Source organism: Xenopus laevis, chromosome 1L, assembly GCF_017654675.1.
Source record: "Xenopus laevis strain J_2021 chromosome 1L, Xenopus_laevis_v10.1, whole genome shotgun sequence".
NCBI lineage: Eukaryota > Metazoa > Chordata > Amphibia > Anura > Pipidae > Xenopus > Xenopus laevis.
In genome coordinates, this window is record NC_054371.1 from 174575706 (window position 1) to 174590487 (window position 14782).

The window sequence follows — 14782 nt, forward strand, 5'->3', positions numbered from 1 at the left end:
GGTGAACTCTAACTTTCACCCATTGATATATACAATCCTAAAAATCCCATAGGAATGAGGTTTTTTTTGCGGTGAGCTCTAATCTCACATTTTGATAAATCTGCCCCTTGATGTCAGCAGTACAGGTAGAGAGACTATATTAGCAATCATATTTTCATATGCACATATAACCAGATTCCAAACCAACAGAACAAATGCAGAAGCCATACTGCTATGCCAGCAGAAGTCAGATCTTTAATCTGTCAATTAACCAGTGTTAATAATTTAGTTATATCATTTTTCAGCCATACCTTTTCTCTTTTTGGTTTGATTTCCTTTGCCACATCACAGTAACCCATTACAGCTTCCACAAACTTTAGCATGCCTAAACCTGCCTTACTGATTGCCTCCATCTCTTCAAATGTTGTATTTAGAGTCTTCAAGAAACCTAGAGAAATTTTAAATAACAACATGAAAAGGTTTAATTGAGAAATACTAATATCATAGTGCCTTTAATGCATTGAATCTTAATAAAAGGAAATTCCATTTCAGAGCAATAAAATCTTTTTTTATAATTTAAGTTATTTTTGAATGTTTATATATACCCATTCCCACTACACTGCCAATATGATCATACTCCAGGTAACTCTGTAATAATTTCTACAAATATAACCTAAGAAGCCTTCAACGTTGCAACTGCTGCAGAGCTTCAAATACCAGCAAAAATGCTACTAGAAATACTTGTGGGATAATTCAGGGTGCTTTTTGATATTTATACTTTTAACTTAGTTCTAAGGGGCTCATACTTCCCACCTTTCAGTCAACTGAAGGGAACAACAGGGAGCATCTCTGTACGTATATAAAATATATATTTATGAATGACAAGATGTTTGTGTATGCTTTCAAGAAAAAATATAGATTTATTATATATTCTGTATATCATCTTGCAAAAGTACAAAAGGTATATGCATGCTTATTCTGGAGTGTGTGTGTGTGTGTGTGTGTTGATGCTGGCACATTTCAGGTTTTTAGTGGAATGGCTCAGTATCATATTAAAATTCTTCCTTTGCCCCCTCCATTGCCATGTAAACAATACTACTGTATATAGGGTGCTGCACTATGTTGCTTTTTGGAGAATGGCTCAGTCTCCATGGCAATACAGCAACACAAATATTAACCTAATAAATATGAGTAGAATGATTGCTTTAATCCTAACTAAAAACACTACATGAGCACTGATCATTAGTACTGCAAATAATGATACGCAGATATTTTCTGTTTGTATTGTAAGTAAATTTCCTGTTATTCATGTTACCAGTTTCCTGCCATAAAATGATATAGTGACTCTTTACAACGGAGCAATAATCGCACAGGATTGCAGAAGTATCAAGTATTCTGTATGCTTGAAAGACCAATTGTTCCTCTCCCTTCCATTGACACCACCACAGAATGAACAAGCCAAACTTAGATTAAGTAGAATGGTGGGAGGGGTAAAACGAATTGAAGCAAGAAAACTACGGATTTCAGCCGCAGGCCTGTAATTTCTGGAAGATGTTTCATTAATAACCCTACAGTCATCATTGTTTTGTCTGCAGCACAAGAAACAGAGTACTGTACTGTTCTTTTCAAGACTATGGAAAATATCTGCCTTACACCAAAATAAAGAGGAGCTGCTCTGCATCTAGCCCAAAGTTATAAAGCAATCGATGCTGTCTTCAATGACTTTTGAAAGATGTAAAGGCCAAAAATAGAACTGAATTAGTTCAAAGTCCTTAACAATCTGTCTGAAAATAATGTCAGAATAAAAATCACTTCTCATTCAAAATGAATGATTTAGCTGTGGCTTACTAATCAATATATTATCCTTTAATAACAAAGGTAATGTTATATATATCAGATATGTTACCTCTGACAGCTTTTACTTGATGCTGGGTTATTGCGTCAAAGTCTATTTCCATGAGAGATTTCAGGAAGCTGGGATCAGACATCATTCCCTTTGCACTCTTCCAGCTTATCTCCTTGTAACCTCTCATTACTAGGATGCACTCACAAACGACTTGAACTGCCCGTGGGGGTTTGGCAAAGGACCTAGAAAAAACAAATATGCTCGACTCTTTAAGGGAACAAGTTATGATTTAATATGACATTGTATCACAGCAAACAAATCAAGCACATGCACCAGTAATATTATAATAAATCATTCCAGTCATGCTAAATTATCCTACAATCCCAAAGTTTCACAACATACCGATGAGTAATGCAGAATATATAGAGCAAATGCAGAAAGTAACAGATGCACACATCAAGCACTGTGTGTAAAATAATAGCAATTTCCCTCTAAAACTACATTAGCAAGTTATGTTCACTTGTTCTCTGAATGCTCATGCTGACCATGCTGATGCATATGATCCATAAAACTCTTGCAATCCCTTACATAATGTTTGTAAATACACTCATGTACTACACCGCAAATCAAACAGATTCCAATTTCCATAGGCCAAATAACGTACTTACATCTTCCTTTGCAAAGCATAAAAGTAGGAGGAAGGATTTACTCCTTATGGATTCAATAAATAGCAATTACACGAGGAGAAACATCACATTTAAAAGTTTAAGGAACATTAAACCTAAGCATAAAGCCATGAAAAAGAAGAAATCAAAGTTGAAGGTCTAGGGGGAAAGTCCAACTTGGGTTATCACTAGGGATGCACAAATCCAGGATTCTGTTTGTGATTTGGCCGTTTTTAGCAAGATTCGGGCAGATCCTAGTGCCTTGGCTGAGATGAATCCTTAAAATGACGTGACTTTTCCAAACACAAACAAGGAAGTTAAAAAATGTTTTAACCACATACTGCACAGTTCTCTTTCACCCTTCCTAGCCCTAATTTCCATATGTTAATTAGGGTTTGGAATTCGGATAAATCTTTCACCAAGGATTCGGGATTCGGCTGAATCCTAAAATAGAGGATTCAGTGCATCCCTAGTTATCACACATTCCTCCACGTTTCCAGAACTGCATGGAGCATGATGTCCTATAAGGGACAGAATATTCCACTTTCAACACAAGTTATCTGTTATGTCTTGCACTAAAAAGGAAAAAACTTCAAAATGAATGCAAGGAACATATAAGCTGCTTAGAACAAATCAGCAATCCCCGAGAAGGCCTTGGTATAAAAATTATATATTCAGGGGCGATCCTGGCCCCTCCACCGCACCAAGGCAGCAGCAGCTGCTGCCGCCCCCCCCCCCCCTGCAGCCTTTGTTAAGCTTTAAATGAATAGTTCAGTGTGAAAATAAAAACTGGGTAAATAGATAGGCTGTGCAAAATAAAAAATGTTTCTAATATAGTTAGTTAGCCAAAAATGTAATATATAAAGGCTGGAGTGACTGGATGTCTGACATAATAGCCAGAATCCAACTTCCAGCTTTTCAGCTCTATAACTCTAAGTTAGTCAGCGACTTGAAGGGGGGCCACATGGTACATTTCTGTTCAGTGAGTTTGTAATTGATCCTCAGCATTCAGCTCAAATTCAAAAGCAACAGATATGACCCATGTGGCCCCCCTCAAGTCTCTGGTAACCAGTCAGTGTAAACCAAGAGAGCTGGAAAGTAGTGTTCTGACTGACATGTTATACATCAAATCACTCCAGCCTTTATACATTACATTTTTGGCTAACTAACTATATTAGAAACATTTTTTATTTTTCACAGCCTATCGATTTACCCAGTTTTTATTTTTACACTGAACAATTCTTTTAAAGTGGTTGCTCCCCTTCCAGCATTTTTTCCAGCTGCCAGACTGAAACACCAGAGACAAGAACAATAAACTTTTAACTTCAATTTTGGAAAAACATTAAAAAATAACAATCTGAAAACAAACGAACTGTGTTTGGAGGGTGAACAACCCTTTTGATATAAGAAGCTTGTTATAAAGTGGACTGTTAACATAAAAATTGAATGAAGATGGAACCCTAATGTGTAAGTTCTAACAGCAAAACTAGGGGTTTGATACATCTTTTAAAGGCAACCACTGGCACTGATTGTTACCTAATCTCTGTCACATCTGACTTGTCCAGCTTCTGTAGTTCAAGTTTGGCTGCTTCTAATATGGGCAGAGCTTCTGCCAAGGCACTCTCTGCATCTTGCTTCTCTACTGCAATGACTTTATTTTGTTCTTCTATCTCAGCAGCTTTCTCCTCAGCAAGCTTCCTTTTTTCCTCAGCTGCAATAGAAGTGGCATATTTTATATACAAAACAACGAAAAGGGTTGTAAATCAAAGTAACAGGCCAGGATTCGATTCGAGCCTAACCTAACATGTTTACATTTTGATGTTAAAAAATGTAAAACCTACAAAGTGGGTCAAATTTTGTTAATTAGAAATGCTCAGAAATATGGGATTTTAATCCCCAATAGCTAAATAAACTGGTAAAGAATGTAGACTACAAAACAAATGTCATCACATCATATATTGCTACCTGATGATGTTTCCTTATATTTAAATACCAAATAGAGCATACTGCAGGGGGCACATTTAAAGATGGTGAGACAGGGTTCAAATGGCAGAAAACAGGTGCAGGTCCCATGGGTGCCGTTTCCTGCACTCCAGAGCACAGTGCTGCCTGCGTGCTGCATTCATGAGTGGCGGGGGAGACATGTTGGTGCCCCCCAATCCCCTAACTGTGAGGCTGTGAGCCCTTCACAGGCTGGAGAACTTACCTGAAGTGCTTTTATGTAGTAGGCAAAAAGATATTTAGAGGGAGCCTATACAGCATTTTGTGTGACTTTCTATTGCTATTTAACAACGCAAGGAAGCCATTTGTACAGCTCAAATATTTAGTTATCCATATCAACCAATAAGATCTTTTTTGTTTGTTCTTTAAATTACTCCAGTCAAAACTATTCGCTGCTTGGTTGCTATGGGTATCTACACTGGTGCAATTTAAAAAAAATTGTATCTTCTGCCTGTAATATCCTAAAGCAGGAATCCATAGTACTCTAGCCCTAATTATATCAACTTTGTCTGTAGTGGGATTCTGGTTGTTGTAGTTGACCAACAGCAACATGTACATCTTAAGCTGGCCATAGACGCAAAGATCTGATCGTACGAATCGAGGATTCATACGATTTTCGGACCGTGTGTGGAGAGTCCTGACATTTTTCGTTTGGTCGATCGGACAGGTTAAAAGATTTCTGTCGGCTGCAGATAATATCTCTGCATGTATTGCCGATCTTACGATTTTCAGAGGGAGACTGTCACTAGCTTTGGACGGACATAATTTTTGTACCCAAGAATGAGGGTTGTGATGAACTTTAATCAAACGCAGTAAATTGCTGCAAAATTGGTTGTGCTTTATTTCACACTACATGTTTCGAGACTAGCTCTAAAGAGCTAGTCTTGAAACATGTAGTGTGAAATAAAGCACAACCAATTTTGCAGCAATTTACTGCGTTTGATTGAAGTTCATCACAACCCTCATTCTTGCATTATTTGCTTTTTTGGACGTAAGCACCGTGATTGAACTTGTGGAATCCATTCATCTTTACTCATAATTTTTGTACGATTGCTGTCAGGGGCAGAACATCGGCTGATCTGTTCTTTTGTACTTTATTTGATCAGAATGGTTAGTGGCAGGTCAGGAGATGGGAAAGTCCGATCGGATCTTTGCGTCTATGGCCAGCTTTACTTAAAGGAAACATTCTGTTTGCATTTCCCTTATTATTTATAATGCATGAATATTTGATTGGTCAACAGAACACTTTGATCTTCACTGGAGATATCAATAAAAACATACAGCATTTAGTATCTTTATTTATTTGCATTATACCTCCATAAATAAGAAAAAGTAATTTCCACTTGTGCACACATCCATCTGTGAGCCTGATAAAATGCATTACTTACTTGGCTGAGAAGTAAAATCTTCAGCACTGGTTTGGGAAATATTAATGACTGGTTCTAAATCTTCCTCTTATTTCCCTGGCTTCTTAGTTGCATGCTTCACACAGTTGCAAATTTATTCCTGTAATCCCTATCTCAGTGCAGAACATTATCCCATCAAAATATAACACGTATAACACTACAAATACAGTTAACACAGTTTACTCTATATGGCAATAGAACAATATACTAATCACATCTACTAACCTATAGTTGTATTTGTTGAGATCTCGTCCAAAAGAGCTTCACATGCTGAGGATTTCTCAGCTAAGACCACTTTCTGCTCTGCCAACTTTAGGTTCAATTCGGCCAACTGAACAGTGGCTTCTTTCAGCTTGTCCAGACCCCCTTCCAGACGCTTACACTGTGCTATTATAACAGAGAAATTGTAAATTTAATATGTGCACCTTAATCCTTTACCACAAATAGAATAGTTAAACTGATTATGGTAAATGTATTTCCTGACTTTGCTTCAAATGTTTAGGTAGATCACTCCTGACATAAGTAAAATGCTTTACCAAAGTACTATTTTTTGTTTTTAAAACAGTACAGCCCCCAAAAAAATCTACTACGGATACCATCAACAGTTCCAGATTTATTTGGCCCTTTACTAAATGATCTTCATTCCCTTCACTTCTGAGGAATATTTGTATCATACCCAAGTTATATTGGTTCTTCTCTTCTAATAGCCTTGAGTAGGTGTTGATAAAGTCGAGGTAATTCTTCGGAGTGACATAATTGCTGCGCCTCAGTTTCTGCTGAAACTTTTTGCTGAATTTGCCAACAGAGTCGTGCACCATAACAACATGGCCAATCACAGGTTCTGAATGTTGTGATGGAATCAGTTGATTGTCTCCTAAAACATGCACATTTTAAAGATGCATTAGGCATAAAACTGATTTCATAATAATCACACAAAATGTCTGTAGACATCTTCTTATACAGGTATGGGGCATGTTATCCAGAAGGCTTGGGATATGGGGTTTTCCAGATAATGGATATTTCCGTAATTTGGATCTTCATACCTTAAGTCTACTAGAAAATCATGTAAAACTTAAATAAACCCAATAAACTGGTATTGCTTCCAATAATGATTAATTCTTTCTGGATTTGAATCAAGTACAAGGTAATGTTTTATTACTACAGAGAAAAAGGAAATAATGTTGAAAATTTTTAATTATTTTATTATAATGGAGTCTATGGAAGACGGCCTTTCCGTAATTCGGAGCTTTGCGGATAACAGGTTTCCAGATAATGGATCCCATACATGTACTTTATTGTTTCTTTATTTTTTAAAGAAGAACTCATGACAAAATCATATATCAAAATTTCAGAATTGGTCATGTAATAAACCACAGTGTTTTTTTCCACAATTGAATCAAACCTTGTCTAACTTGACTACAAATATGGATAGAATATGAAAAAACTACAACCTGCGTTAGGAACCCCTAATACCATAAGTCTCACTGCATAGGAAGAAGCATGCTTTCCTCTTGTCATTATAATTCCATTTTATTACATAGCGATAATTTGCTGGTTCTGTGACACAAGCCCAAGTTTAACTCCAACCACCAACATGTGAATAGTAGATTTTTTTTTATTTATGACTACTGTAAAATGTGTATGTTTGGGAACTGCAACAGTATTTTTTATAAATAATTTTTAAGCCTACAACAGGAAAAATTTTGCAATAGATTGTACTTACCCAAAAATGATTTGGCAACTGCATATAAAGCTTGGGGAGGCCAAGGCAGAAACCAGTCTATTCCAGTATTATTTACCAAACCTTGAACAAACAGAAAGTTTGCATCAGCCCTGAGGTTGCAATTTTTTTTTGTGTTATCTATAATTAATGCACAGATATCAAGTAACGGCATTGCAGTTCTGGGAAAACAAAGTCGAATAAGAGAGACATATGAATTATGCACTCACAGTTCTGGCCACTCTGCATCTGTACTACCCAGGAGATCTAGAGCTGCAGTTTTGCTCTGGTACTATTACAGGGACACAGACAACTGTACCAACCCCTCACCCAAGCCTCATGGTCTTTCGAAGTGTAGGAAATCCCTCAAGGAAGAATATTTTACTTCTTTGCACCCCACTTTGGAGCTCCAGTCTGACCTCTTTTCCAGTACAGTGATAACCCTTATCAGGCTTCAGAGTTAAATTGCAATTGGGAAGTTCCATGTAATTGGCCTTAAAATCAAAAGGTCAGCCATACAATAAGAATGTAATTAAATCTAAATCTTTACAAAAATTCTAGCATCCCATGTATCCATAGTAGCATGGCTATGGATAGCCTTCATATCCTTTACCATCACAAACAGCATCCTTTGCTAATACTTGTAAGAGAAGGCAATACAAGTAAAATAGCTGTAAAAGGAGTTTTAGTAGTAAGAGCACAGATCAAAGATTTTACATAGCCAGGGTTAAATGCCTTACATTGCTATTTTAACATGAAAATCTTACCAGGAAAATTTCTGCATCTTGTCCTCAAAGTATCACCAACTGGGGACATTCCAAGCACAATGTGAAGATTGTTTGCACTTTTGTTTACAAAGAACTGCCAAATGCTTTCTTTGGCAGGACCCACACCATGTTTAGTAGCCTCATCCCTAATCTGGCTAAGAACGGATTCCTTTTCATCATCTGGGAAAAGAGCTGGCACCATTCCTGAAACAGAAAGAAATCTCAAAACTTAAATTTTACTTTGGATATGGCCACTTAGTTTGTGTCATAAGTACAGCTACATGACATTCATTTTGTGTATTGTGGTAGCAATAACAACCTTTAAGAAGTCATCTGTAAAATAAGGAACACAGAAATATGAAGAAATGTTTTTTGTTTTTCTTTTTTAAAAACCTTGATATTTTTGGTCTGCATATGATGTTTTACTGTACAGGTGAGAAGGATCCCTACAATGTATTACAGAATATGCACAATTTCTTAAATAACACTGAATCACTGCACTCCTGTATGCAAATGTCATTCTCATTTTAAATCTTTTCAAGGTTTGCCAAGAATAGAGGTATAGTTATGCAATATGCATTAAGCAGGTTTTTATGAAAACATGCAGTTTATATTCCAGGTAACAACTGCAGTCTGCTTCACCTGAGGTTAGCATATTGTTGATAAGTTCCAGAAATCCTTCTTCAGCCACATGAGCATCTGTGAACAGGAAAATCATCTTTTTATTTTCCAATCCGAGTTTTATGTAAAGATTCCTCAGATCTTCACGGAAACTGTTCTCCCCATAGCCTCGACTAAGAACAATTTCAAAAACCTAGTGGATAATAGCAATGTTGTTAACAGTGTTATAATCTTACTGATATATACACTTTAGAAAGCTTCAGTAGCACTAACCTCATATCCTGCAGCAAATGCAGCCAGTCTAGCAAGAGACTGCTTTCCTGAACCCCCAACGCCAACCAGCAGTGCGTGCCCCCGGTCCATCCTGATAATACGGTGGATACGTGTTACATGCTCAAGTGCATCATCAAAGAGAACAAGGTTCATTTTGGTTTTACTTTCATTGTACTCCTCAAGGATTTCCTAAAGATATAATTCAAGAAGGTAAATATAGGCATAACTGTAGAAAAAGATAAAGATCAGGGTTATATTTAAAGAATGGAAGGCTTGATCAAGACAGCTGTGACATACTGTAATTGCAAAATATTTCAGTTACACAAATGAACATGAAATTTGAGGCTGGGCATCCAGGACAAATGCCCTAATCATCCTTCCTGATCAGATAAAGACAAATTCATATACAGGTATGGGACCTGTCATCCAGAATGTTCGAGACCTGAGGTTTTTCGGATGAGGGATCTTTGGGTAATTTCGATTTCCATACCTAAAGCCTTCTTGAAAATTTTTTTAGATATTAAATAAATCCAATAGGATTGTTTTGCCTCTAATAGTGATGAATTTATCTTAGTTGGGATCAAGTAAAAGCTGCTGTTTCGTTGAAATTCCCGTAATTCTGAGATTTCTGGATCACAGGTTTCTAGATAATAGATCTCATACCTGTACTGGGAATGTAAGCACTAAAGAAAACACGGGAACATCCATGATATATCAGATTCCTTATAATGAGACATGTTAATCACCTGAAATAGAGCTTTAGCAGCTTCATAGTCCTGAATGTCTTCATATACTCGAGGCTCTCCTTCATGCATTGCTGTTCTATAGTCACCAAATAGAATTGGGTCTCTCGTGGCGTGTTCCAGGGAAGCTTGGAAGTGTTCTTCAATCAAATGCTTTATGTGGCCTTGTACCTTTATATTAGAGCAAAATTTAAAATGTATGTTTTAAATATTTCATTTGATCAACTACAATACTAGTAGTAGAGTGCAAGTCCCTGTACACTTGATCCACGTGTGGTGGTGCCAAGCAGTCAGGACATCAATATGGTCAGTAGAGTTAACACAACAAAACTTTTATTCTCCCATGGGTATAATTTGGGCAAATACTGTATGGTCACTTTCATGGGAACAATACATGCACATACATTGGTTGTATGCACAGACATTTAAAGGTGTATTTTAGGATGTCCAAACAAAAGACCATTTATGAGGATATCTTGTTGGACTTAAGATAAGTATTCCAAGTTTGATTGTCTTGTCATGCTTTACTGAACCTACCTGAATGATTTTGAGGTTCTTTACCAACCTCTGACCTTAAATGGGTTGCTTTGTTGTGACTCTTTGCCTGCCTCCAGCTCAGCCTGTACTTACTGTTTATGACTGACTTCTCTTTTACTCCTCATACATTTCTTTGTTATAGATTTCCCATACTGTATAACCCCCTGAAACCATTTCTATGAGAGTTCTTTCTAAGGAGTGAATGGGCATCACTTCATATCCATTAGTTAATAAGTTGCTGACTTATTAAACCTCACTTACCACAAGCTTATCATCTTCATTGACAAGTCTGTCGTGGAAGACTCTTAGGCTCTCATTCCTCCATACTCGCACCATCTGTGCCATTGTCTGAAATCTGGAATCAAAGGTCTAACCATTAGAAGAATCTCATGAAACTTATATGGCTATAGAGCAAACTGTATTTGTCAGGGAGTGTATGAAACAACACTTAATTACCTTTCAGGAGTAGTAAGAACCAGGCCATTGTATACACGTGATAGGTCACGAAGATTAAATATGTAATGGAACTTTGAGGGAGTAGGTGGTAAATCACGAACAATCATTTTATAAAGCTCTAGGGTACAGAATGTTAGCTTGTCACAGATTGCCTGCACCTCCTCGTTAAATAGCTGTAAAAGACAAAATTACTACTGATTAATAATTCAGAGATCCAAATGAGTCATTTTAAAATATGCATTCACTTTCCTGGCTCTGAGGTTTTTCTAGCCACAGATAGTAGGCTATACTTAGAAATTTGCGGAAGAATCATCAAAACAGTAAATGGTTTTTAAAAAGGTCTAAAGCATAAATATACCCTGTATATTGTGGCATTATTTAGAACAGGGCTGTCCAACTGGGGCCCCAAAGGCCAGATGTGGCCCTCCAGGGGCAAAACTACAGAGGAAGTAGACCTGGTGGCTGCAGGCCCATGAGATATAGGGGGCCCCATAAGGACCAAATAAAGAGCAATTTCAAAATATTTGGTAAAACAGGAGAACTTCTGGATATGTTGGGGGTCCTAAAATTAATTTGTTGTGGGGCCCTGTAACATCTACTTACACCACTGTGACCTTCCAGTGTATTTTTGTGGTTCTCTGCCTGACTATCCATTCCATAGAATGCTGGGTATGACATCAGCATTTTGATATACTTTAGACCACAAACATATAGTATTTCAGCTTGTTGGCCCACTATTTAGCTAAAGTGATTCAGAACTGATTTACAATATTAAGCAATTACAATATGCCGTATATGTAATACTAGTAATACTAGTTATTTCTGCATCTTATTTTACGCTCCTGTCATGTATTAAGGGGAAAAATTATTTTATGTGTATCACTTTGCATAAAAGACAATTTGACCACATATTATTAATTATAAAATTATATATATATATATATATATATATATATATATATATATATATATATATATATATATATAGTTTCTAAACTTACTGCCGTATGTCCTTTTAAAATGGAGGAATAAATCAGACTCAGTGACTCTTCTGAAGGAAAGAGGACATTAAATACACTGAAAAGAGAAACAAATCTTGTGTCCACTTCATTACGGCCCCCACCAGCTTTCCCCATTGCAGCTATGAATCCAAGGTCACGAAGATACTTGCAGTTCAGTTCTTTGCCACGATCATACATGCCACCCTTCTCAAGTAACAATTTCAACAGAGCGATGGGTTGCTGGGTGCCATATTCATCCACCTAACCCAATAAAGGTTAAAAAAATAAGGAAAACAAGATTACAAAATGAAATCAACTCAATTACAGTATATATGGTACACAAAGTGTTACATGGTAGTATTGAACTTTGCTACCATGGAACTAATATGATGCATAACGTGTCTAATGGCACAGGAAAAGGTTTAAATTCTAAATATACTCTAACCTTTGGCATGTTCATGTCATCCATGAAAACCAATAAACGTTTTCCCATTGGAGGTCCATAATTATCCTTGGTACGTTTCTCTACATTTGCCTCTAGATTTCTTTGGATATCCATGGATGTAGTACGAGACGAGAAATTAATGATCAAAAGCATCTAAAATAAAATGAAAAAATAGCACTGTATGCTTTAGATGAAATCTGAAGGCACATTTATTCAATTATGTGGTTTGAATAGATATGAATTAAGGGTTAACAATTCGTTTTTTAGTACGCTGTAGTTTAGAACTCCTGTTCAGCTCCTATCCAGATGACTCTACTTGTAGATACAATAAAAACTTTACATTCTAGCACTTTCTTTGCTGTTTATATCAGCACTATAATTGTAGTCTTTGAGCTATTGTTCAACGACACCTACCAGCATCCACCAACAACCTTTCGTTGTCAAGAAAAGCAGGAGATTGTGGTTTAACAACAGGGGTGAAATATTGGTAGCACCGTTCTAAAGCACTAGAAGTGGTCATTTTCATCGGGTGCTACTTGGCTTCCATGTATCAATAAGCAATCACCCCAAAAATATGTTGTGCAATTAACTAATGAAGCAGAGCAGATGTAATTTACATATAATTAACATACAGCTTGGCTGCATACTTAGGAATCAATAGAGCTTGTAAACATGGCACAGCCCATGAAGAAGTTAAAGGAACAGTAACACCAAAAAAATGAAAGCGTTTTAAAATAATTAAAATATACTGTTGCTAAGCACTGGTAAAAGTTATGTGTTTGCTGTAGAAAGACAACTATAGTTTATGTAATTAGACTAATGTGTAGCCATGGGGGCAGCCATTCAAGCTAAAAGAGGAGAAAAAACACAGCCTATTTGCCAGAAAACAAATAAGCTCTGTAAGGGCAGTGGCTGACACAGAGATTTGTCGCCCATGATTATTTATGCACGACTGAGAGCGATAAATCTCATGAAAATGCATCTCTGTTGGAAATAACTGAAATCACTGGCAGTAAAACTAACATATCTCGAAGTCGAGAAAGATGCCTCTGGAGGAAACTCCAGGTGACTTTGCAATATATTGGTATTACCACCAGCTATATTGGTTATTTCCAGTGGATACGCATTTTTGGGAGATTTTTGGGAGATTACTGCACACACTATGGGCTCACAATTAGTTATAGCTGAAATTTCTTTTGGCAATTTGAATAATGTAAAAATAAGCAACAGCATATACAATTTAAAACAAAGACATTTAAGTAGTCTATGAAAGATTTACAAACCGTGGCATCAGTGTTTAGGTTTCTCAGGAGATTCAGTGTTGTTGCTGTTTTAGAAGTGCCAGATTCACCAACAAGAACAACCGGCCTTTTAATTTTCACCATTTGCTCCAAAAGCCATGTAGTGCGGGTAGTGTCCACAGTGGGAACTGAAAATCAGATTGCTTAACTAATTATCTCGATAAAAGGAACATGTTTTTAAATTGCAGTTCCAGACCGCACCATAACTTACATATCCAAGTTATTAATAACTAGAATTCTTTGTTGGGTCTGGAAGATGCAAACAAACCTGCTCTTTAGGTGCACGCAAACAGGCAAATGATTTTACACTTACCATTGTACCCACTTATAGTAAATGAGCCTTTTTTGCTTGTTTTACACTACTTTTTTTTTTTTAAATTCGGGTAGTTTATTGAGTGAATAAAAGCAAGCAATTTACAACATATAATCAAGACAAGGGAAGATACATTGTTACATGTTACACATCCAACTATAGCAAAGAAAAGAAGGCATAGCATGCATCAGACATTCCATCATAGATAGAGTTTTATGACCTTAATGGGGTCTCCCACCAAAGAGGAGTTCAGTCCTAGCTAGATTTGTGAAGTTTTTCACATTAACCTTTCCTGAACCCTTTTGGCCTAAACTGCTAATTTCGTGGGGACTCCTCTTTTTAGGTGCTTGTTTATTTTTAATGGTATATATAGACTACATGTACAATTGTTATACCATTTGTAACTTACCCAAAATATCAATAAATTTCTCTTCAGGCTTATGGATATATTTGGGGACCAGTTTGCTCCAAGGTATCCACTTCTTTTTCTCTCCATCAAAATGAAAGTCAAAAATGGTAGGCTGTTGGTCTGCATCATGTAAAGAAAATGCATAATTTTTCATGAACTTTTCATTATAGGAATATATAATGTAATATAAGATAATTTACAGTATTGCTGCTAATTCTCATTTCATTGATTTTTTGTCACTACAAAGCAGTATTAAATAATTTTAGCTGCAAGTTTGCACAGAATAACGATATGCCAAT

General features: G+C 36.5%; 1 protein-coding gene across 2 annotated transcripts in view; it reads right to left on the reverse strand.

Annotated features, from left to right (window-relative positions):
* dnah10.L (dynein axonemal heavy chain 10 L homeolog) overlaps window positions 1-14782 on the reverse strand; it is a 104125-nt gene that overhangs the window by 30685 nt on the left and 58658 nt on the right. For both annotated transcript variants that reach the window (XM_041567376.1, XM_041567374.1), the window contains exons 44-59: window positions 14484-14603; window positions 13744-13889; window positions 12461-12613; window positions 12016-12276; window positions 11015-11187; window positions 10820-10913; window positions 10025-10192; window positions 9279-9467; window positions 9027-9198; window positions 8385-8588; window positions 7621-7701; window positions 6574-6771; window positions 6123-6284; window positions 4027-4201; window positions 1886-2067; window positions 291-427 (exon numbers count right to left, since the gene is read on the reverse strand). In XM_041567376.1, coding sequence (XP_041423310.1) covers window positions 291-427; window positions 1886-2067; window positions 4027-4201; window positions 6123-6284; window positions 6574-6771; window positions 7621-7701; window positions 8385-8588; window positions 9027-9198; window positions 9279-9467; window positions 10025-10192; window positions 10820-10913; window positions 11015-11187; window positions 12016-12276; window positions 12461-12613; window positions 13744-13889; window positions 14484-14603 — 2615 coding nt within the window. The remainder of the gene's footprint in view (window positions 1-290; window positions 428-1885; window positions 2068-4026; window positions 4202-6122; window positions 6285-6573; window positions 6772-7620; window positions 7702-8384; window positions 8589-9026; window positions 9199-9278; window positions 9468-10024; window positions 10193-10819; window positions 10914-11014; window positions 11188-12015; window positions 12277-12460; window positions 12614-13743; window positions 13890-14483; window positions 14604-14782) is intronic.